This window comes from Kwoniella mangroviensis, assembly GCF_000507465.2.
Source record: "Kwoniella mangroviensis CBS 8507 chromosome 1 map unlocalized Ctg01, whole genome shotgun sequence".
Lineage (NCBI taxonomy): Eukaryota > Fungi > Basidiomycota > Tremellomycetes > Tremellales > Cryptococcaceae > Kwoniella > Kwoniella mangrovensis.
The window spans coordinates 4,605,508-4,619,864 of NW_027062533.1; the positions used below are offsets into that span (position 1 = coordinate 4,605,508).

Sequence of the window (14,357 nt, forward strand, 5' to 3'; positions counted from 1 at the left end):
TTGTACATCTCTCATCATCTACAACGTGGATCGTCTCTCTCATCGCTCTCACCTGTAGCAAAGCGCATCTGAGCGAAGCACGATGCAAGGCAAATTCAGTGGATTTCTAGGGAAAGCCCAAGCTGCTCTCAAGGTGTGTGATTATACTCCACTCCGCTTGATCTCGTACACTCCGATTACAGGGATAAGACAGTCAGATCTGTTTATGCTCTTTTGATCTGACACCTGGAACTGATGACGACCATTCCGTTCGTATCTGGCTCACGCTCATGAACTGCTTTGTGCATAGGACGGACAAACAAGAGCTGTATCGGGTGGTTCCAATCTGATGCAGTCTTTCTCTCTTCCTGGTGAATCGCAGAAAGCTGCTAAGATACTCAAGAGTTTTCTCGGTAAGTCATCCAACACAATACCACATCCACTGTCTTATCTTGTGAGGAATCGTATTCTAACGATGATATTGCTTGGTTGGGATGTAGCCGACCCTACAGCTCCTCGAACAGCTTTGAATTCAATACCCAAAGCAGTACTACAGAAAGCCAAAGGTAAGTCAATAGTACCTATGGTCTGACCAATATCATCCTGGTCATACTGATATCCTTCTGATTACCTGTTAGGTCTCGCGGTGTTCACCATCCTCAAGGCGGGTTTCGTATTCTCAGGTAAAGCAGGGTCAGGCTTGGTCATCGCTCGTCTACCTGATGGAAGTTGGAGTGCACCGAGTTGTATCGCCACGGCAGGCGTGGGATGGGGATTGCAGATTGGTGCAGGTGAGTCAAGAAGCCCTTTCATATACTTCCACCCCTGGCCCTGCCCAAACTACCTCAGCTGACCTATATGAGAGCGGGCGTTTTGCTAATTTATGATAACTGAATAACACACAGATATGACAGAAGTGGTCATCGTGCTAAATTCCGATGAAGCCGTCAAAGCGTTCTCAAGAGGTGGTAATGTTACTGTAGGAGGTGAGCTCCTCTCACTTCTATGTCTCCACCTCATGGGTTCAGATGAAGGCAAAGCTAACCAGAATCGGGTTTCAGGTGGAATATCGGCTGCTGCTGGACCTATCGGTACTGGAGGTCAAGTATCAGCTTCCTTGGCTAATCCAGCTCCCATGTTCAGCTATAGTAGATCCAAGGGTGAGTCATATATAGGACACTGCAATCTTCTTCGTGGATGTCGGACTCGCAGAACTGACTTTCCTGCATGATCATAGGACTATTCGCAGGATTGACGTTAGACGGAACAATCCTAGTAGAAAGGAAAGACGCAAATAGAGATTTCTACGGGAGTACCATTTCGTCGACAGATATCTTGACGTGAGTCAGCTATGTTTCAAGACCGCGTATTCAGCAAGCTGACATTCGGGTTCAGTGGAAGAGTACCTGCACCTGAAATTGCTGGCGAGATGTATGATATCATTGAGGGTAAGTCTTTGTTGTTATAACAAGCCTGAAATATTTCAGATCATCCAAGCTGACGATATTGTCTGTCGCAGCCGCAGAGGGTCTCGACGAATCTGGACTCCCTGCTGAGGCGTACGTCCCAGGTCAAGGAGGCGAATCACTCCCTGTACCTAGTCCTTCGACGGGTTATCCGACTGCTCCCCCAGCTGCCTCATCTGGTGTCCACCCAACTTCTGCTGTCCCTCCTACTGCACCAGCAGCTGTTCCGGGTTCAGGCAATAAAACAGTCTTCGATGCTACTGCTCCTTGACCGAACCGGAAGACGAAATGCAATGACATAAAGAAATGAGCCGTATGCGAAGAAAATTTTTATCAATAGTCAGAGAGTGGAGATTGAAGATGATATATTGTAGTAACGTATTTTGTCTGGCTCGAATTAACATGAATGTGAGTTTCATGTACAAACCTGATCCCGTCGAGCCAAGCTCAAGTGGGTTCAGCGAAGATGTACACATTGGTGAAGAATTAGCATGGAAAAGAAGTTGACTGACAATATACATATGACTTTTGATACCTACTCTTTCTCCTTTCATCGAATCCTTTGTTGACTAACTCCCTGATCTGTATATGTCGATCTCGATCTCTCACCAGACAAAGTGCAGTCAAAGTTGTCTGACGGTCCATATCAATGAGTATACATCAAATGTACATTTGATTTCGTCCACTGACTAATACACTAATTTACCATAATACATGAAATATCCTACCTGAATTCGTTCCAACAGCGACAAGACTACAGATATGACCTTCACCTCTTTCCCCAGTAAGACCAGCCCTCACGATAGATGGGTATCAGGCTGTCAAGCGATATTCGCAGGATTCGTCGCTCGAGCCACCGAGTTGAAGGTGAGTGAAACGCGAATAGCTAAACATCTGCCGATCTTCAATTTCATGTCTAATGCAGGTAATATTGGTTTGGTGGTAGATGCAACCTACTATACGACATTTCTGGTCCACCGATCAATCATTATTACTCTTACCCAGTTTAAGAAGTATGGTACATTCTCAGCAACAGCATCAGCATCCAATACAGAACGATAATGACGATACGAGGGCAAGTCAAGATACGATTTTACAAAATACATTATACCTATTACTAAATTCGAAGCAGAATGTGAGTTTACCTGTATTTCCGAGTGACGATCAAGCTAATCTGATATTGAATGCAATTTCTTATAGAAATTCACTAAATTTTCTTCATCCACAATACAACCATCAGATGTAATTGATCAAGAGTGGGAATTGACCAAAGCTGGTAAACAGACTTTCCATCTGAGACCTAATCCCACCACTTCGATAGATCTAGCTACTCACCATAAACAATTCATAATCTAAGGTCTGGAGTGGAGGATTGCATCATCGCGGTCAATCGGGATATGTGACTGTGGTAGTAGTTGTAGTGCACAAACATGTTAAGTAATGCATCAATTATGGCTTTGCGCACACAACATTCATAAACAAGCAAAATGGTACAACTTTTTTTCCTTTCCCATAGCAAACACAAACACAACATCCTTCGAGATAACAGCAAAAATCCTTATACATTCCCTGTTCCAGCGGTTTTATCCGCCGATCCTCTTCTCGAAGCAGACTGACTCGTACTTACCACACCCGCAGCTTTTATCTCAGCCGAGGGTCTTCTCGAATGTCCCCCAGTCAGGGAATTCCTCCTCGAGACGGCTCTGGAGGGAGGAGCAAGTGTGCCTCTACCTGACCTCAGAATACCTTGCGCGGAAGCTATGGATAATTGGATCCGACAGGTATCGCAATATCTCATAGTAAACGTTTCGACATGTAATGCGTGGGTACTATATTGAATCCGATCCGTCAGTCAACCATAAAAACGAGCGAGAATGCAAATAGATGGACATACCCGCAGAACGCTCCTCCACATCCTCCACAATGTCTCTTAGGCTCTGCAAACAGAATGATGGTCAGTTCTTCTCCCAGTAATATCGGGCCAAGGTGACTCACCCAACAAACCGAAATGTCTCGCACAACCTTGTGCCATGCAATGATGTGATACGTTCTCCGAAACATGTCTAGCCGGTCCATCAGGTAATGACCATTGATATAAGCTGTATTTCGACTTTTCGTCAGAAGGCTCGAACGCAGCGTACAGTGTTTCCCTACAACAATACCATAGTCAGTACGGGAACATTTCGATGTGTGATGGTGTACACATACCCCATGAATTTCACCATACAGCAATCCGCACCTAGGTGATCATCGGACCTTGAGACCTTGCCTTGTTCTACCAAAGTCCAAGGTCTGACCAATTCTTCATCTGAGGCCATTGGATCTTTTTGACCTGGAATACATCGATACAGAACTACCTTTGCTCCTACGCCTATCACGAAAAGTACTCCGCCATTCAGGAATTCTCGATTCAAGAATGATATTCCACCTGTAAATTCGATTCGATCATCTGTCTCAGAGTACGTAGAGGATTTATCGGATGCTCCCGAAGATCCCTCTTCGATTGTCGTTGATGCAATCGGATGACCGTTCAGTGAGAACAGACAAAGGTGACGAGCTGAAGCCAGAGCGATTTGACCCTATCAGAACATACATTAGCGATTATGCTTGCGTTTATGGCCTGATGACACATGCAAGGCTTCTTGCACTCACATCAGCTTCGTTGATTGCACAATACTTGATAGGCTCTTTCATGCCCGCCTGTAACGTTCGGGTATATCGTAGTCTATTCGTATCCCATACCATTGCATTGCCATTCTACACAGCACACTCAGCAATATAATCACAGGAAGCCATAGCGATTCACTCACCTCCGATCCGCTCACAAGCAAACTCCATGAGGTGTTCGCTGCCAAGCATGTGATTTTGCCAACGTGGCCTCTGAGCGTAGCTTCTCTTTGTAAGGTCGCATCTCCCCGTCGATATCCACCTGATTTGATATTCAACCTCCAAGCAGTCAAAACCCCATGACCGGATACCGTGATGAGCAGAGAGGGAGAGGCGAATATCGCGTCGACGACGTATATACCTTCCACCAAGTGGATGAGCTGGAATGACCAATGGCTGGTCAGCTGGCCCATCCTGGAACGATCGTCTCCAATCAGCTACTTACTTTGATCTGTGATTCCTGGTAATAAATCCTGATGGAACCATCAGTGAAACCATACTGTAATGATAAATGAGGATGTCCAGGAACAACCAATCGAAATTTCTGAGTGGACTTGGGTTTGGTGTCCACCCCATATGGAGGTACGATATCATCTATCGGAACTGAAGCTTCTGATATGGGCAATATACTTCTGAAAAGCAATTGCCAATGTTCTGCTACGCCGAATCTGACCGAGAGGGGTAAACTGGATTTCCCACCTACATATCGATGAGGATGAGGTTGTTTGAAAATCTGTAAAGGCGTTTGACCGAAATTATGAATTATAGCGGTCGATGCTGCTTTTTCACCTTCGTCCTCTATATTCTCCAAGTCGATCGCTCCTCTGTATGATAAAGGGTGGAAGCAGTTCAAGGCGGATGAATCACGTTGCTTGTACCCAAACGTCAAGTCTATCCAGTAAGAGAGATATCGTGAGGCGTAGTCGGACTCCAACGCTTCTCGGTGTTTGTGTATGAATAACATGGGATCGCCCAATGCCCATGGCGGTAGTACGACGTCATCCACTTGGTCTCCGGAAGTCTGTTTCCTACCAAAGTCATGGTGATTCTGTGCCCAGCAGAATGTAAGCTTTTGATAGGCTTTTTAAGACATTTGGTGCGAGTTAAGCTCACCAGATTCCGTAAGAACGCCGGAGTGTAATAAAACTCTGGGATGAGCTCCCTTACATCTCCCCTATTATCTGCCGAAGCGGATTCCCAAGCTCGTGGTATACTCGAGAATAGACGATCGGCCAGATCGAAATTACCACCCTGGTTGACGGGACATTTAGCTGAAATCCATCACTTGCAAGATCATGGATTCAAAAGCTTACCTGTAAAGCCAGGAAAATTTCGGTAAATGGTGACAGACGAATCATGAACCCGCAGACAATCATCGAAGAAGTATAATGAGTACCGTAATGGCTATTCGTACACAAGATGAGTTTGGCTTACCGATGACGGATAACGACAAAACAGCTTACAAAGGTTTCTCGCCGACTCCTTCGGTCGCACTATATCTTTCTACCGCATCTTCCCTTCTGGCTGGAGTCAACGCTCCCATGGGCCATTTGAAATCTCTAAAACTGCTATCTGAGTGCAAGTCAAGTATTTCTGACGTGTAATCTGCCAGAACCCAAGGGAAAACGGGGTATTGGGTGACATCTGAGAAAAACTTAGATCAGCAATTATAACAAGGAAGACAATAAAGCGGACCTCACCATTCGGAGTTCGGTTGGCATATTGATTGAGTAATTGCAAATATGCGAACTAGTTTTGGACCACATCAGCTCACGATGCAATGACATGTATAAAGGATACAATACTGCTCACATTGCTTATTTCCCTATTTTGCCATTTCCTCGTCAAAGCTTCCAATTGCTGTTCGGATCTATCCATAGCTTTGGCAACAGTGTCCACTACGAAATTACCGATGACCGACCGAGAGATCGCATCTCTGTGATCATTCTTAGACCCAATCTTCTGGACGACAGCTTGACGTTCTTTCTTATCTTGAAAGACGATCAGGAAGTTTCGTTTGTCCGAGAAATACAGCTCTAAAGCTACATCTCTGAAAAGGAAAGCTCGTTTATTATTTTCCACAATTTCATTGTATGACCTATACGCACGGACATCATGAGCTCCGAGATCGAGAGGTTGAGGAAGTGGTGTGACTTACCATCTATGACTTTGCTGATCACCTGCATCTAAACCTGCTAAAGTTCCCGATGGAATAGATAAGACATCTTTCTGAGCATCTTTCGCGTCAATTACCTCGCCATCAGCAGTTTGCACAAGTCCATCGACCAAATACAAATTTTTCTTTCCAAGAATCAGTAATCCGGCTAGACACAAATCACCACCCAATCAGCTAAGTTGCAAATCCAAATGCAGCACAAGACTTACGACAAGCATCGACCCCGACTATTCGAACGATATTCTACATCATCGATTCACATATCAGTTCAAATACCACTTGCTAGGTGTTTCAGTTCAAGATGACACTCACGTGGGCCTCCTCTACAACATCACCAGCTTGTAGAGTCCTAGCAATTCTCCTCATCTTATCATTCTTATCATCTTCCACTTCCAGGTAACTCTCAATCTCTCCATTGTCATCCGAAGCTACACTCGGAGCCTGGTTCGAGCCTGCCCCATTTCCAGTCCCACCTGTCGCCGAAGGCGTAGCGGCCCCTCCGGATGTGGTAGGTGGAAGTAAGAGCGGTTCTTCTTCTGCTATAGGTGCCGATTCTCCTAAAGCCAACGCAAATGGGTCTTCCCATGGTGCGACGTTGATTTTCGATACTGCTGAGGATAGCTCATCGACAGATGGAATGGCATCTCTCAGCTTATGTCGAGTGCGCGATGCTCCAGATTCAGGAAGGTTGGTAACTCTTTCCAGTCGAGCTCTATAGAAGGAGTCAGGTTCCATTGCTGGATTCTTCCGTTAGACTGAGGGGCTCACCTCATACGAAGAGGTCCCTCACTCCCATCCAGACGCCAACAAACTTTGTCTTCCTTCTCTGGCCATAGTCCATTCTCCGCTCGCAGTGCCGCTGCTTGTCTAGGCCAGTTGATCGACGAGAGCTTCTGCCAATGTTCCTTCCTATATGACCAGAATCAGCGCCCATTCAGTCTCTTACAATCAGTTGGGGGAAGTCCTTACCTCTCCAAGGTCATCTTAGAATGGCTTTGCGAGTCCTATTGGATTCATTTTGACGTTGAGCCCAGTCCTGACACCTTGAGCTGCTTATGCATGTAACACTCACGGTTTGTATAATGATCATCTTCCAAGCGGCATTCTTATCTTTGCCACCTTCCAATATCGATTCTCCCGTAATGACTCTTTTCAGGGGTACTCGTTGTTCCATGATCGATCTGGACTTTGTAAATCCAGGCATATCCATCGACGGCCTTCTTCTGGATGGACCACCACCTATACCAGGCGTACTAACAGGGGAAGAACCGAATCTACCAGAGAATGATTGTCCAAAATATGAAGACGATCCACCTATTCTAGGCGATGTAGGAGACATTATGAATGGTGATGAAGTTGTAGCTTTAGGTGAGGAAGGCTGAGTGGAAAGCTGCTCAATAAGGAGTTTGATCTAGTACAAACAGCAGTAGCATTAGCATTTCGAGGGATGCGTCGGTTTTATCAATTGCGTTCACCTACCTGATTGACCAAGGCCACTGGTAATTTGGCCGATTCTTCCAGCGCCGTCAACAACTCAGCTGCAGCTTCTCTCTGTCCTCTGATGATTTCTGGTTTTCCGGTCGACCCTGCCGAAACAGCCGCGAAATCTGCTATATTAGGTAAGAGAGCTTCGACCTTCTTCGATGTAAACTGTTTGCGGAATCCGGAGGAACAGCGGTATATCGAGGTGACCTCTTTGAGCAAACCCTCTAATCGATTATCATCGCTGCCGGTCGAGTTATCTGTGAGTTCGTGCAATTGGCTTATCAGCCTCATTTGCCCAGCAATATTTCATTGAGGAGTGGCAGATGAGGGAACTTACCGTTCACCGCCGACAAATAGCTGATTGACCTAATAGAAGCGACCGACCTTCTTCTGCCTTGTAAGGAAGGTATATATCCCGCATCTTCGGATTCTCCAGCTTGTTGAAGCATCGAGTCCAAAGCAGCAAGTACACAAGTGGCCATATGAGGTGATTGCAAAGTCTTTGTTTTACGATCCTCGCCTAACATCATCCTGATTACCATATTTTGAATATCGGATCTCCATATGGGTGCAAGGGTAGTAGCAAGTAATGCAAAACCTCCTTCGTTCTCAAAAGCCCTTTGAAACTGATCCGCAGAGGAAGATGTTGTCGATGAAGTACACCTTTCCAAGACTTCGAGACACGGTATCACAACGTGATATGATGAGTTGGAAGAAATGAAGATGACCAGCAGCCGATGCAAAGCCACGGATTTGTTCAGCTTTTTCAATCGAGCCTTGTCGGCACACAAAGAAGCGATCATATTGATTATGAGAGCGGCAGGTACTTGATAGGGAGGTGGATCAGTCGTAGGGTTAAGACTGAAAGACATGTTATCTGAGGATTCGCAAGTCAGCTCTATAATACCGGGACAGGGAATATTTCTGTAGCTAGCTTACTCTGACATAAAGAGGAGATCAGGTATGAAAATACAGGTTTGATAGCATCTTCACCACTCCATCTAGCTTCCAGAGCCAACTTCAACGCGTCTATAGCAGGTGACTTAGCTTATTTCATCGAATATTCCACAATTAGCACAACTCACCGACCACATCAGGTACAACCTCTAAATCGAACAAACCCGACCTCAGCGCATATAACATCTTTTTCACCATAGCAGATTTTTGAAAAGTCCTTAATACGTTGAATCTCTTATGTTTCGAAGTTGATAAGAGGTATTCAAAATGTTTCAAATAGAATCGGATCACGTCATCTGAAGCATAGGACCAAAGCTCGAACTCCAGTCCGAGTGCTCTGTAAGCCACAGAATTATGTACTGTTGCCGTGCTATAGCGAGGCTCAGTCAGTCGGATTTGTTGGATGACCTGACAGGCTTGAGATGCACTTACGCGGGTTTATCCATGTTGATCCCCAGCATCGAAAGCAGGATCTTCGCACATTGCTCATCGAACAACTGCGACATCTTGGGTCTTAGAATAGCTGCAAGAAGGTCAAATCCATCTACCACAAGCACAAACATTTTCAGCATCAGCATGACCATAAGATATCCCCAAACATGACAGCTGCATTTCGGCTCACGTATCCTTTCCATCTCCTCACTAGCTGACCAGCTATCTTTGATCATATCCCTGAACATTCCTAGCGTAGTAATCAATTCCTCTTTCGTACGACTGAGATCAACCAATTTCAGCAGTACCAAGCCTCCCCCGACCGCAGTAGTACTTTCGTCCAAACTCGTAGCGGAAAACGGACTGATATTTCCAACCAATCGAGCAATACCATGACGAACTTGTTTCGCGCGAAGGGGATGTGGGATAGCAGCGTTGATACATGCTCCAAGGGTGAGATCGTAATCTCTCGCCGCGAGCGAAAGGATAATGATATCTTCCGGTATAGCTCGTCCACTCCGTATAGCTCGAACGAGGATTGAATTGGAAGAATGGGTGAAAATCTTCTTATCGTTTCCTACCCTAGCGAGATTGCTAAGGTAGATATTGATCGAAGTTGCTCCTTCGTCTGTAAACACATATTAGCTACCATCTTCACAACCAATCGTGAATGAGATCCCACTCACACGTCAAGAACTTTCCAAGTGGTTCTTGTAAATTACCAGTGTATCTCGGACCCTAATATCGTCCGTTCTCATTTAGTCACCTGATCATCCGGTTGATGAGTGCAAGAAAACCACTCACAAGATGATGCATCAGCCTGACTAGATCCTCTGGGACAGCTTCCTCCAATAGAAGGGTTCTACCAAGCATCCATTCATTTTCCTCTTCTCTTCCGACCGAACCTGATGTTTTAGGTTTCACTTCCTCTTCTTCAGGTCTGTACTCTCTCCCAATCGCTATCCGAATAGCATCCGCCGGTATTCCACTTCTTACACCTAACTGAGGAGGTTGCGTTGACATGACGACAGAAGGCACGGGGAAGGGCATTCTCATAGCCCCCACTCTCATACCATTGACGAAAATCCTGATCTCACCTAAATCCGCTCCTTTCGGTTTCCTACACCCCACGGAGAAATGAACCCATTGGAAATGCGGTATCAAGGCGTCATTCGCTCCGCAGATCATCTCTCCTTCACTCGGCGAAGGTGGAGCAGTCTCGGACAAGGGAGTGGATGGTTGAGAAGAAGAAGTTTCATGTGAATGTGCAGAAGTCGTTATTCCTATCTGGGAGCTTTCAAGTATGCGTATCTGGAATAAAGGTTGTTTGGAACTCTTCTGTGACATGTGGAATAGCGTTAGGGGTTGATTCAGTTTAGTTATATGCAGCCAACACTACGAGAATGATCAGGATGAGTTGACGTCAGCTGAACTCGGCGAGTGGAAGTTGTAGAGACGATTGGAAGGGAACTTACAGAAAAGTTGAACCCTTTCTGTCCTCCCATCCAAGTTCTACCAGTCTCTTTCAGCTGCAACCCTCCGAGAGTATCTCCATTTCCACCTTTGAACACGAAAACATCAGGCCAGCGAGATTTCATCGCATGTTTCAGTAGATCCAGGACTTCTAAATGTAATCTCTCTTCATCAGGCGGTAATCTATCGACATCGATATGCAGGTGTGGTTTGCCCTTCAGTTGCATCTTCGGTGTATCCAGTATAGGTCCGGGAGAAGTGACTGGTCCTGAAGGAGGAGAGATATCTGAAGGGGAAGCTATTTTCACTCCATTTTCGTCTTCGCCATTACCGTTACCACTTCCGCTATTTTCTGGATCTTCTTGTTCGACGACGACGACAGGCGAAGTTGTTTTGACCAAACCGAATAACCTCCAAACTAGCGTCTGGGTAACTCCAGCTTCTAACAATCTCCTGAACAAGGCTAAATAGATCTTCCGTAGGCTGTCGGAAGGAGGTTTCCATTCTTCTATCTGTTCCTCCTCAGGAGAAGACGCTGCTTGTATCCAATCGTCTCTAGCCGGGAAGGTAACTTCATATGTTCTCTTTTCAGGTATACCATACAATCGTACGACCAAAAATTCAGATAATTGAGGTAATTGCGTAACAATGGCAAACAAATTCAGAGTTGATGCTGAAGCTGCAACAAGTATGACTTGGAATGTAATTTCGATCAGACGCTGTTGATCACTGCCTTCTTCGCCTTCGAAAGAACTTTGTGTATCGGATTGACGCCGTTTACCTTTATCTTTTTCATCCTCCCTTCGAATGTATGCCCAAAGCAATTTCAACGCTCCACTCGTCGATGGACGGATATTCAGGTCACCCAGACGTTGTGAGATGATGGATGAAATAGATTGATCTGAGTTGGAAGTCGAGGTGGTGGGAGGTGACTGGAAGAGAGATAGGATCGAATAGTTGTTGTTGCAGATATGAGCGAAAAGAAGTGCTATTATCTGTGAGTTTGGAGATTCAGAGGGAGGTGAGAGTTTGGATAGACTGGGTAACAGTAACATATATCCGCCGAGTTTCTGGGTTTAGATAGTCAGCTTGGTTTGTGTTACAGCTTTTATAAAAGGGAAATACCATGCTTACCTCGAAATGTAGTTCACCTTGTCTATCCCCCAATGACCAAGCCAGCACCTCGAAAGCTAATCTGACACCCTCCATCCGCTGTATTTCACGTACTTGCCATGCTTCCTCGTTCAACGCAGCTTTCGAGTCTTCCTTAGAAGTCCAGGCTAGACCTTCGCTGAGGGAGAGGAGCAATGTTCGGAATCCAGTATGACGACGGAAAGCTCTCCGAGAGATAAAATGACAAGGTATCGATAGGAGTTGGGAGAAAGTCTGTACATAGCAGCTGATCAGCTGACAGACCCGTCCTCCCCATTGAGTATTCAAACAGTTTCTCATTTTGCAAGGAAGGATGAACGGACTTACTTCGACGTATCGCATGACGTCCGACCCATCTTCCAGACCCCTTATATCCCTTAGATGTTCAACAACTTTGATCGCATCTGGATCAGTCTCATCTTCGTCTTCGCTCTCCTCATCTTTTCGTGCCAGCTCGGTTCCTATCGACCAACCGCTGTCGCCAGCATGGTCATGTCCATGAGCTGATGGTCCACCGGGAGGAGCAGGTGATTTAGATCTACCCACTCCAGCCGGAGCGGGTGATTTGCTTCGTGCCCTGGTGTTTGATCTGGATCTTGTAGCGTACGGTACGGGAGTCGAGGAGGCGGCAGGCGTGGAAGGAGGTGGGGTGAGTGATTCTGGTGCTCGGGTTAGATCCTTGAATAGCTTGAACATGTCGTTCGACCAGAGAGGAAATGGGAGGAGGGGAGGTACAAGGCAGGTACCTCTTTTTGTTTTTAGGTAGACCGTGAGCTAGGATTGGACAGTAGAAGATGTAGTAGGGATTATGGGATTCGAGATTGATTAGCCTGGGATATACGAGTATGGTGTATATTAATATGTTGTACGGTATCTGGGTGTGGATCTTATCCTTAGCAGGTGGACGTGACCCGGTAATTGACTTGCTACGTTAATCCATCTCATCAACGGGATCAATCCATCTTCCAATCTATCCCCATCCCCAGTGGCATCCCACACCGAGTTCCTTTGCCTTTAGCCAGAGCTCAGTCAAGGGCCTGAGCATAACAAGATGTACGGTACGAGCAGTAACAACGATGTACTTAACACAAGTAATCAGGGAGATCTCGCAAGATGTGAGAGAAAGAACGACCTTCTGACCTCGGGTAGGGGTCAAGCTCTGCTCAATCGAAAGTCCAAACTATAGGATACATGCTCATTCCCAACGCCATTTATATTTGTAATTACTTCTTACGACTTCTAACTAGACGATACAAATAATGGATTTATAGGTACCACTCCTATCTTGTTTAAGCTAAAACTCTAGCTACGCCAATGGCAGCTGCACCACCGAGGAAGGCGGACCACATTCCAGGGGAGTAGACCAGTTGGCCAGCTGACGAGCCTGAGCCGGATCTACAGTCACATCATACATATATCAGAATCTGACCTTTTTCGATGAACCGAATATGATTGAGGGGATGGCGAACTTACGCAGCGGCAGAAGTAGCAGATCCAGCAGCGGAGGTAGCTCCACCAGCTGCAGAACCAGCGGCAGAAGTCGCACCACCGGCAGCAGATCCAGCAGCACTAGTAGCCCCCGCAGCGGCTGAAGTTCCTGCTCCAGCGACCGATGCAGCTCCCGAAGTGGCTTGTCCAGCTACACTTCCTGCTGCCGAGGTACCAGCCCCAACAGCGCTAGTAGCATCGCCAATGACGCTTCCTGCACCCGAGGTACCAGCTCCTATAGCACTAGTCGCATCACCGATGACACTTCCCAATCCTCCAGTTCCAGCCCCGAGAGCGCTGGTCGCATCACCTATGACACTACCGACTACTTTCCCAGCACCAGTGAGGTTATTGATGAACCATTTGTTAGCCAGTTAATACACCTTTTGGCCAAAGCACTGTCTCACCTTGTCTAGCTCCAATGTTAACGTTTCGTTCTGCACCAGCTTTTCCAATTTGGAAGTTTGGTGACGCTGGAGCGGGTTCAGCCAAGATGGCAGGTAAGAGGGTTAAAAGAGCGGTAGTGGTGAATTTCATTTTGATTTTGTGCGAGATGATTTGATATGATTTGAGAGGGGATATGGGTGTAAATAGTGATGGAAATGGAAATTCAGTGAGAGAATATATATATATACATCTCAGAATCATACTGTACCAACATGCAAAGAATCCAGAATCACCATACAGAGGCGAAAGCGCTACTCGAGTATCAAGCAAATGTGCAATTAATGCAATGGGACTCCACTCTAGAATAGTGCGATGTGACGCGTTTCACGTAAGATTATCGATACGTCATTCTGACACATCGATTCATCACCCCACATGGTGAGTCACCGCATGATCCGCATGATCTACGAGTAGCATTCACATCTTTCTCTGTCTCTTTACTCCGCAACAGTTGACTTTTACACTCAAGTCTCGTGCAAAGACTATGACATGCTCACCAGACACAACACGCTATAAGTACTTGATCCAGTCAGAACCAGATACACAGTAAGACCTCATCGCCTTGGCCTTGTTGATGCTGCGTTTCATCATCATAGAATTGGACAGAGGATGATAGGGAATTGGAATTGGAATAT

The 14,357-nt window shown here is 46.0% G+C and overlaps 4 protein-coding genes across 4 annotated transcripts; 2 read left to right on the forward strand and 2 right to left on the reverse strand.

Moving 5' to 3' along the window:
* Positions 1-82: 82 nt before the first annotated feature.
* On the forward strand, positions 83-1,716 carry I203_101715 (uncharacterized protein; the record flags this gene model as incomplete). Its single annotated transcript, XM_019150529.1, has 9 exons — positions 83-133; positions 290-392; positions 480-545; positions 618-770; positions 885-965; positions 1,041-1,139; positions 1,217-1,319; positions 1,375-1,427; positions 1,499-1,716. The coding sequence occupies 9 exons, from the start codon at positions 83-85 to the stop codon at positions 1,714-1,716; spliced, it is 927 nt and encodes a 308-aa protein (XP_019000122.1).
* Positions 1,717-2,207: 491 nt separating this feature from the next.
* I203_101716 (uncharacterized protein) lies at positions 2,208-2,801 on the forward strand (the record flags this gene model as incomplete). The annotated part of the gene is made up of 3 exons (XM_019150530.1): positions 2,208-2,312; positions 2,392-2,580; positions 2,646-2,801. 3 exons carry the CDS (start codon positions 2,208-2,210, stop codon positions 2,799-2,801), a joined length of 450 nt encoding a protein of 149 aa, XP_019000123.1.
* Positions 2,802-3,003: 202 nt separating this feature from the next.
* I203_101717 (uncharacterized protein) lies at positions 3,004-12,483 on the reverse strand (the record flags this gene model as incomplete). The annotated part of the gene is made up of 29 exons (XM_065516937.1): positions 3,004-3,274; positions 3,340-3,382; positions 3,441-3,595; positions 3,654-4,024; positions 4,098-4,202; positions 4,256-4,492; positions 4,558-5,160; positions 5,226-5,363; positions 5,426-5,516; positions 5,576-5,756; positions 5,813-5,861; positions 5,925-6,210; positions 6,271-6,436; positions 6,498-6,531; positions 6,601-7,000; positions 7,057-7,197; positions 7,258-7,292; positions 7,361-7,699; positions 7,768-8,030; positions 8,111-8,650; positions 8,713-8,802; positions 8,859-9,100; positions 9,163-9,274; positions 9,353-9,790; positions 9,849-9,900; positions 9,967-10,557; positions 10,638-11,705; positions 11,770-12,021; positions 12,115-12,483. 29 exons carry the CDS (start codon positions 12,481-12,483, stop codon positions 3,004-3,006), a joined length of 7,662 nt encoding a protein of 2,553 aa, XP_065373755.1.
* Positions 12,484-13,076: 593 nt separating this feature from the next.
* Positions 13,077-13,812, reverse strand: I203_101718 (uncharacterized protein; the record flags this gene model as incomplete). The annotated part of the gene is made up of 3 exons (XM_019150532.1): positions 13,077-13,182; positions 13,261-13,600; positions 13,683-13,812. 3 exons carry the CDS (start codon positions 13,810-13,812, stop codon positions 13,077-13,079), a joined length of 576 nt encoding a protein of 191 aa, XP_019000125.1.
* Positions 13,813-14,357: the final 545 nt, after the last annotated feature.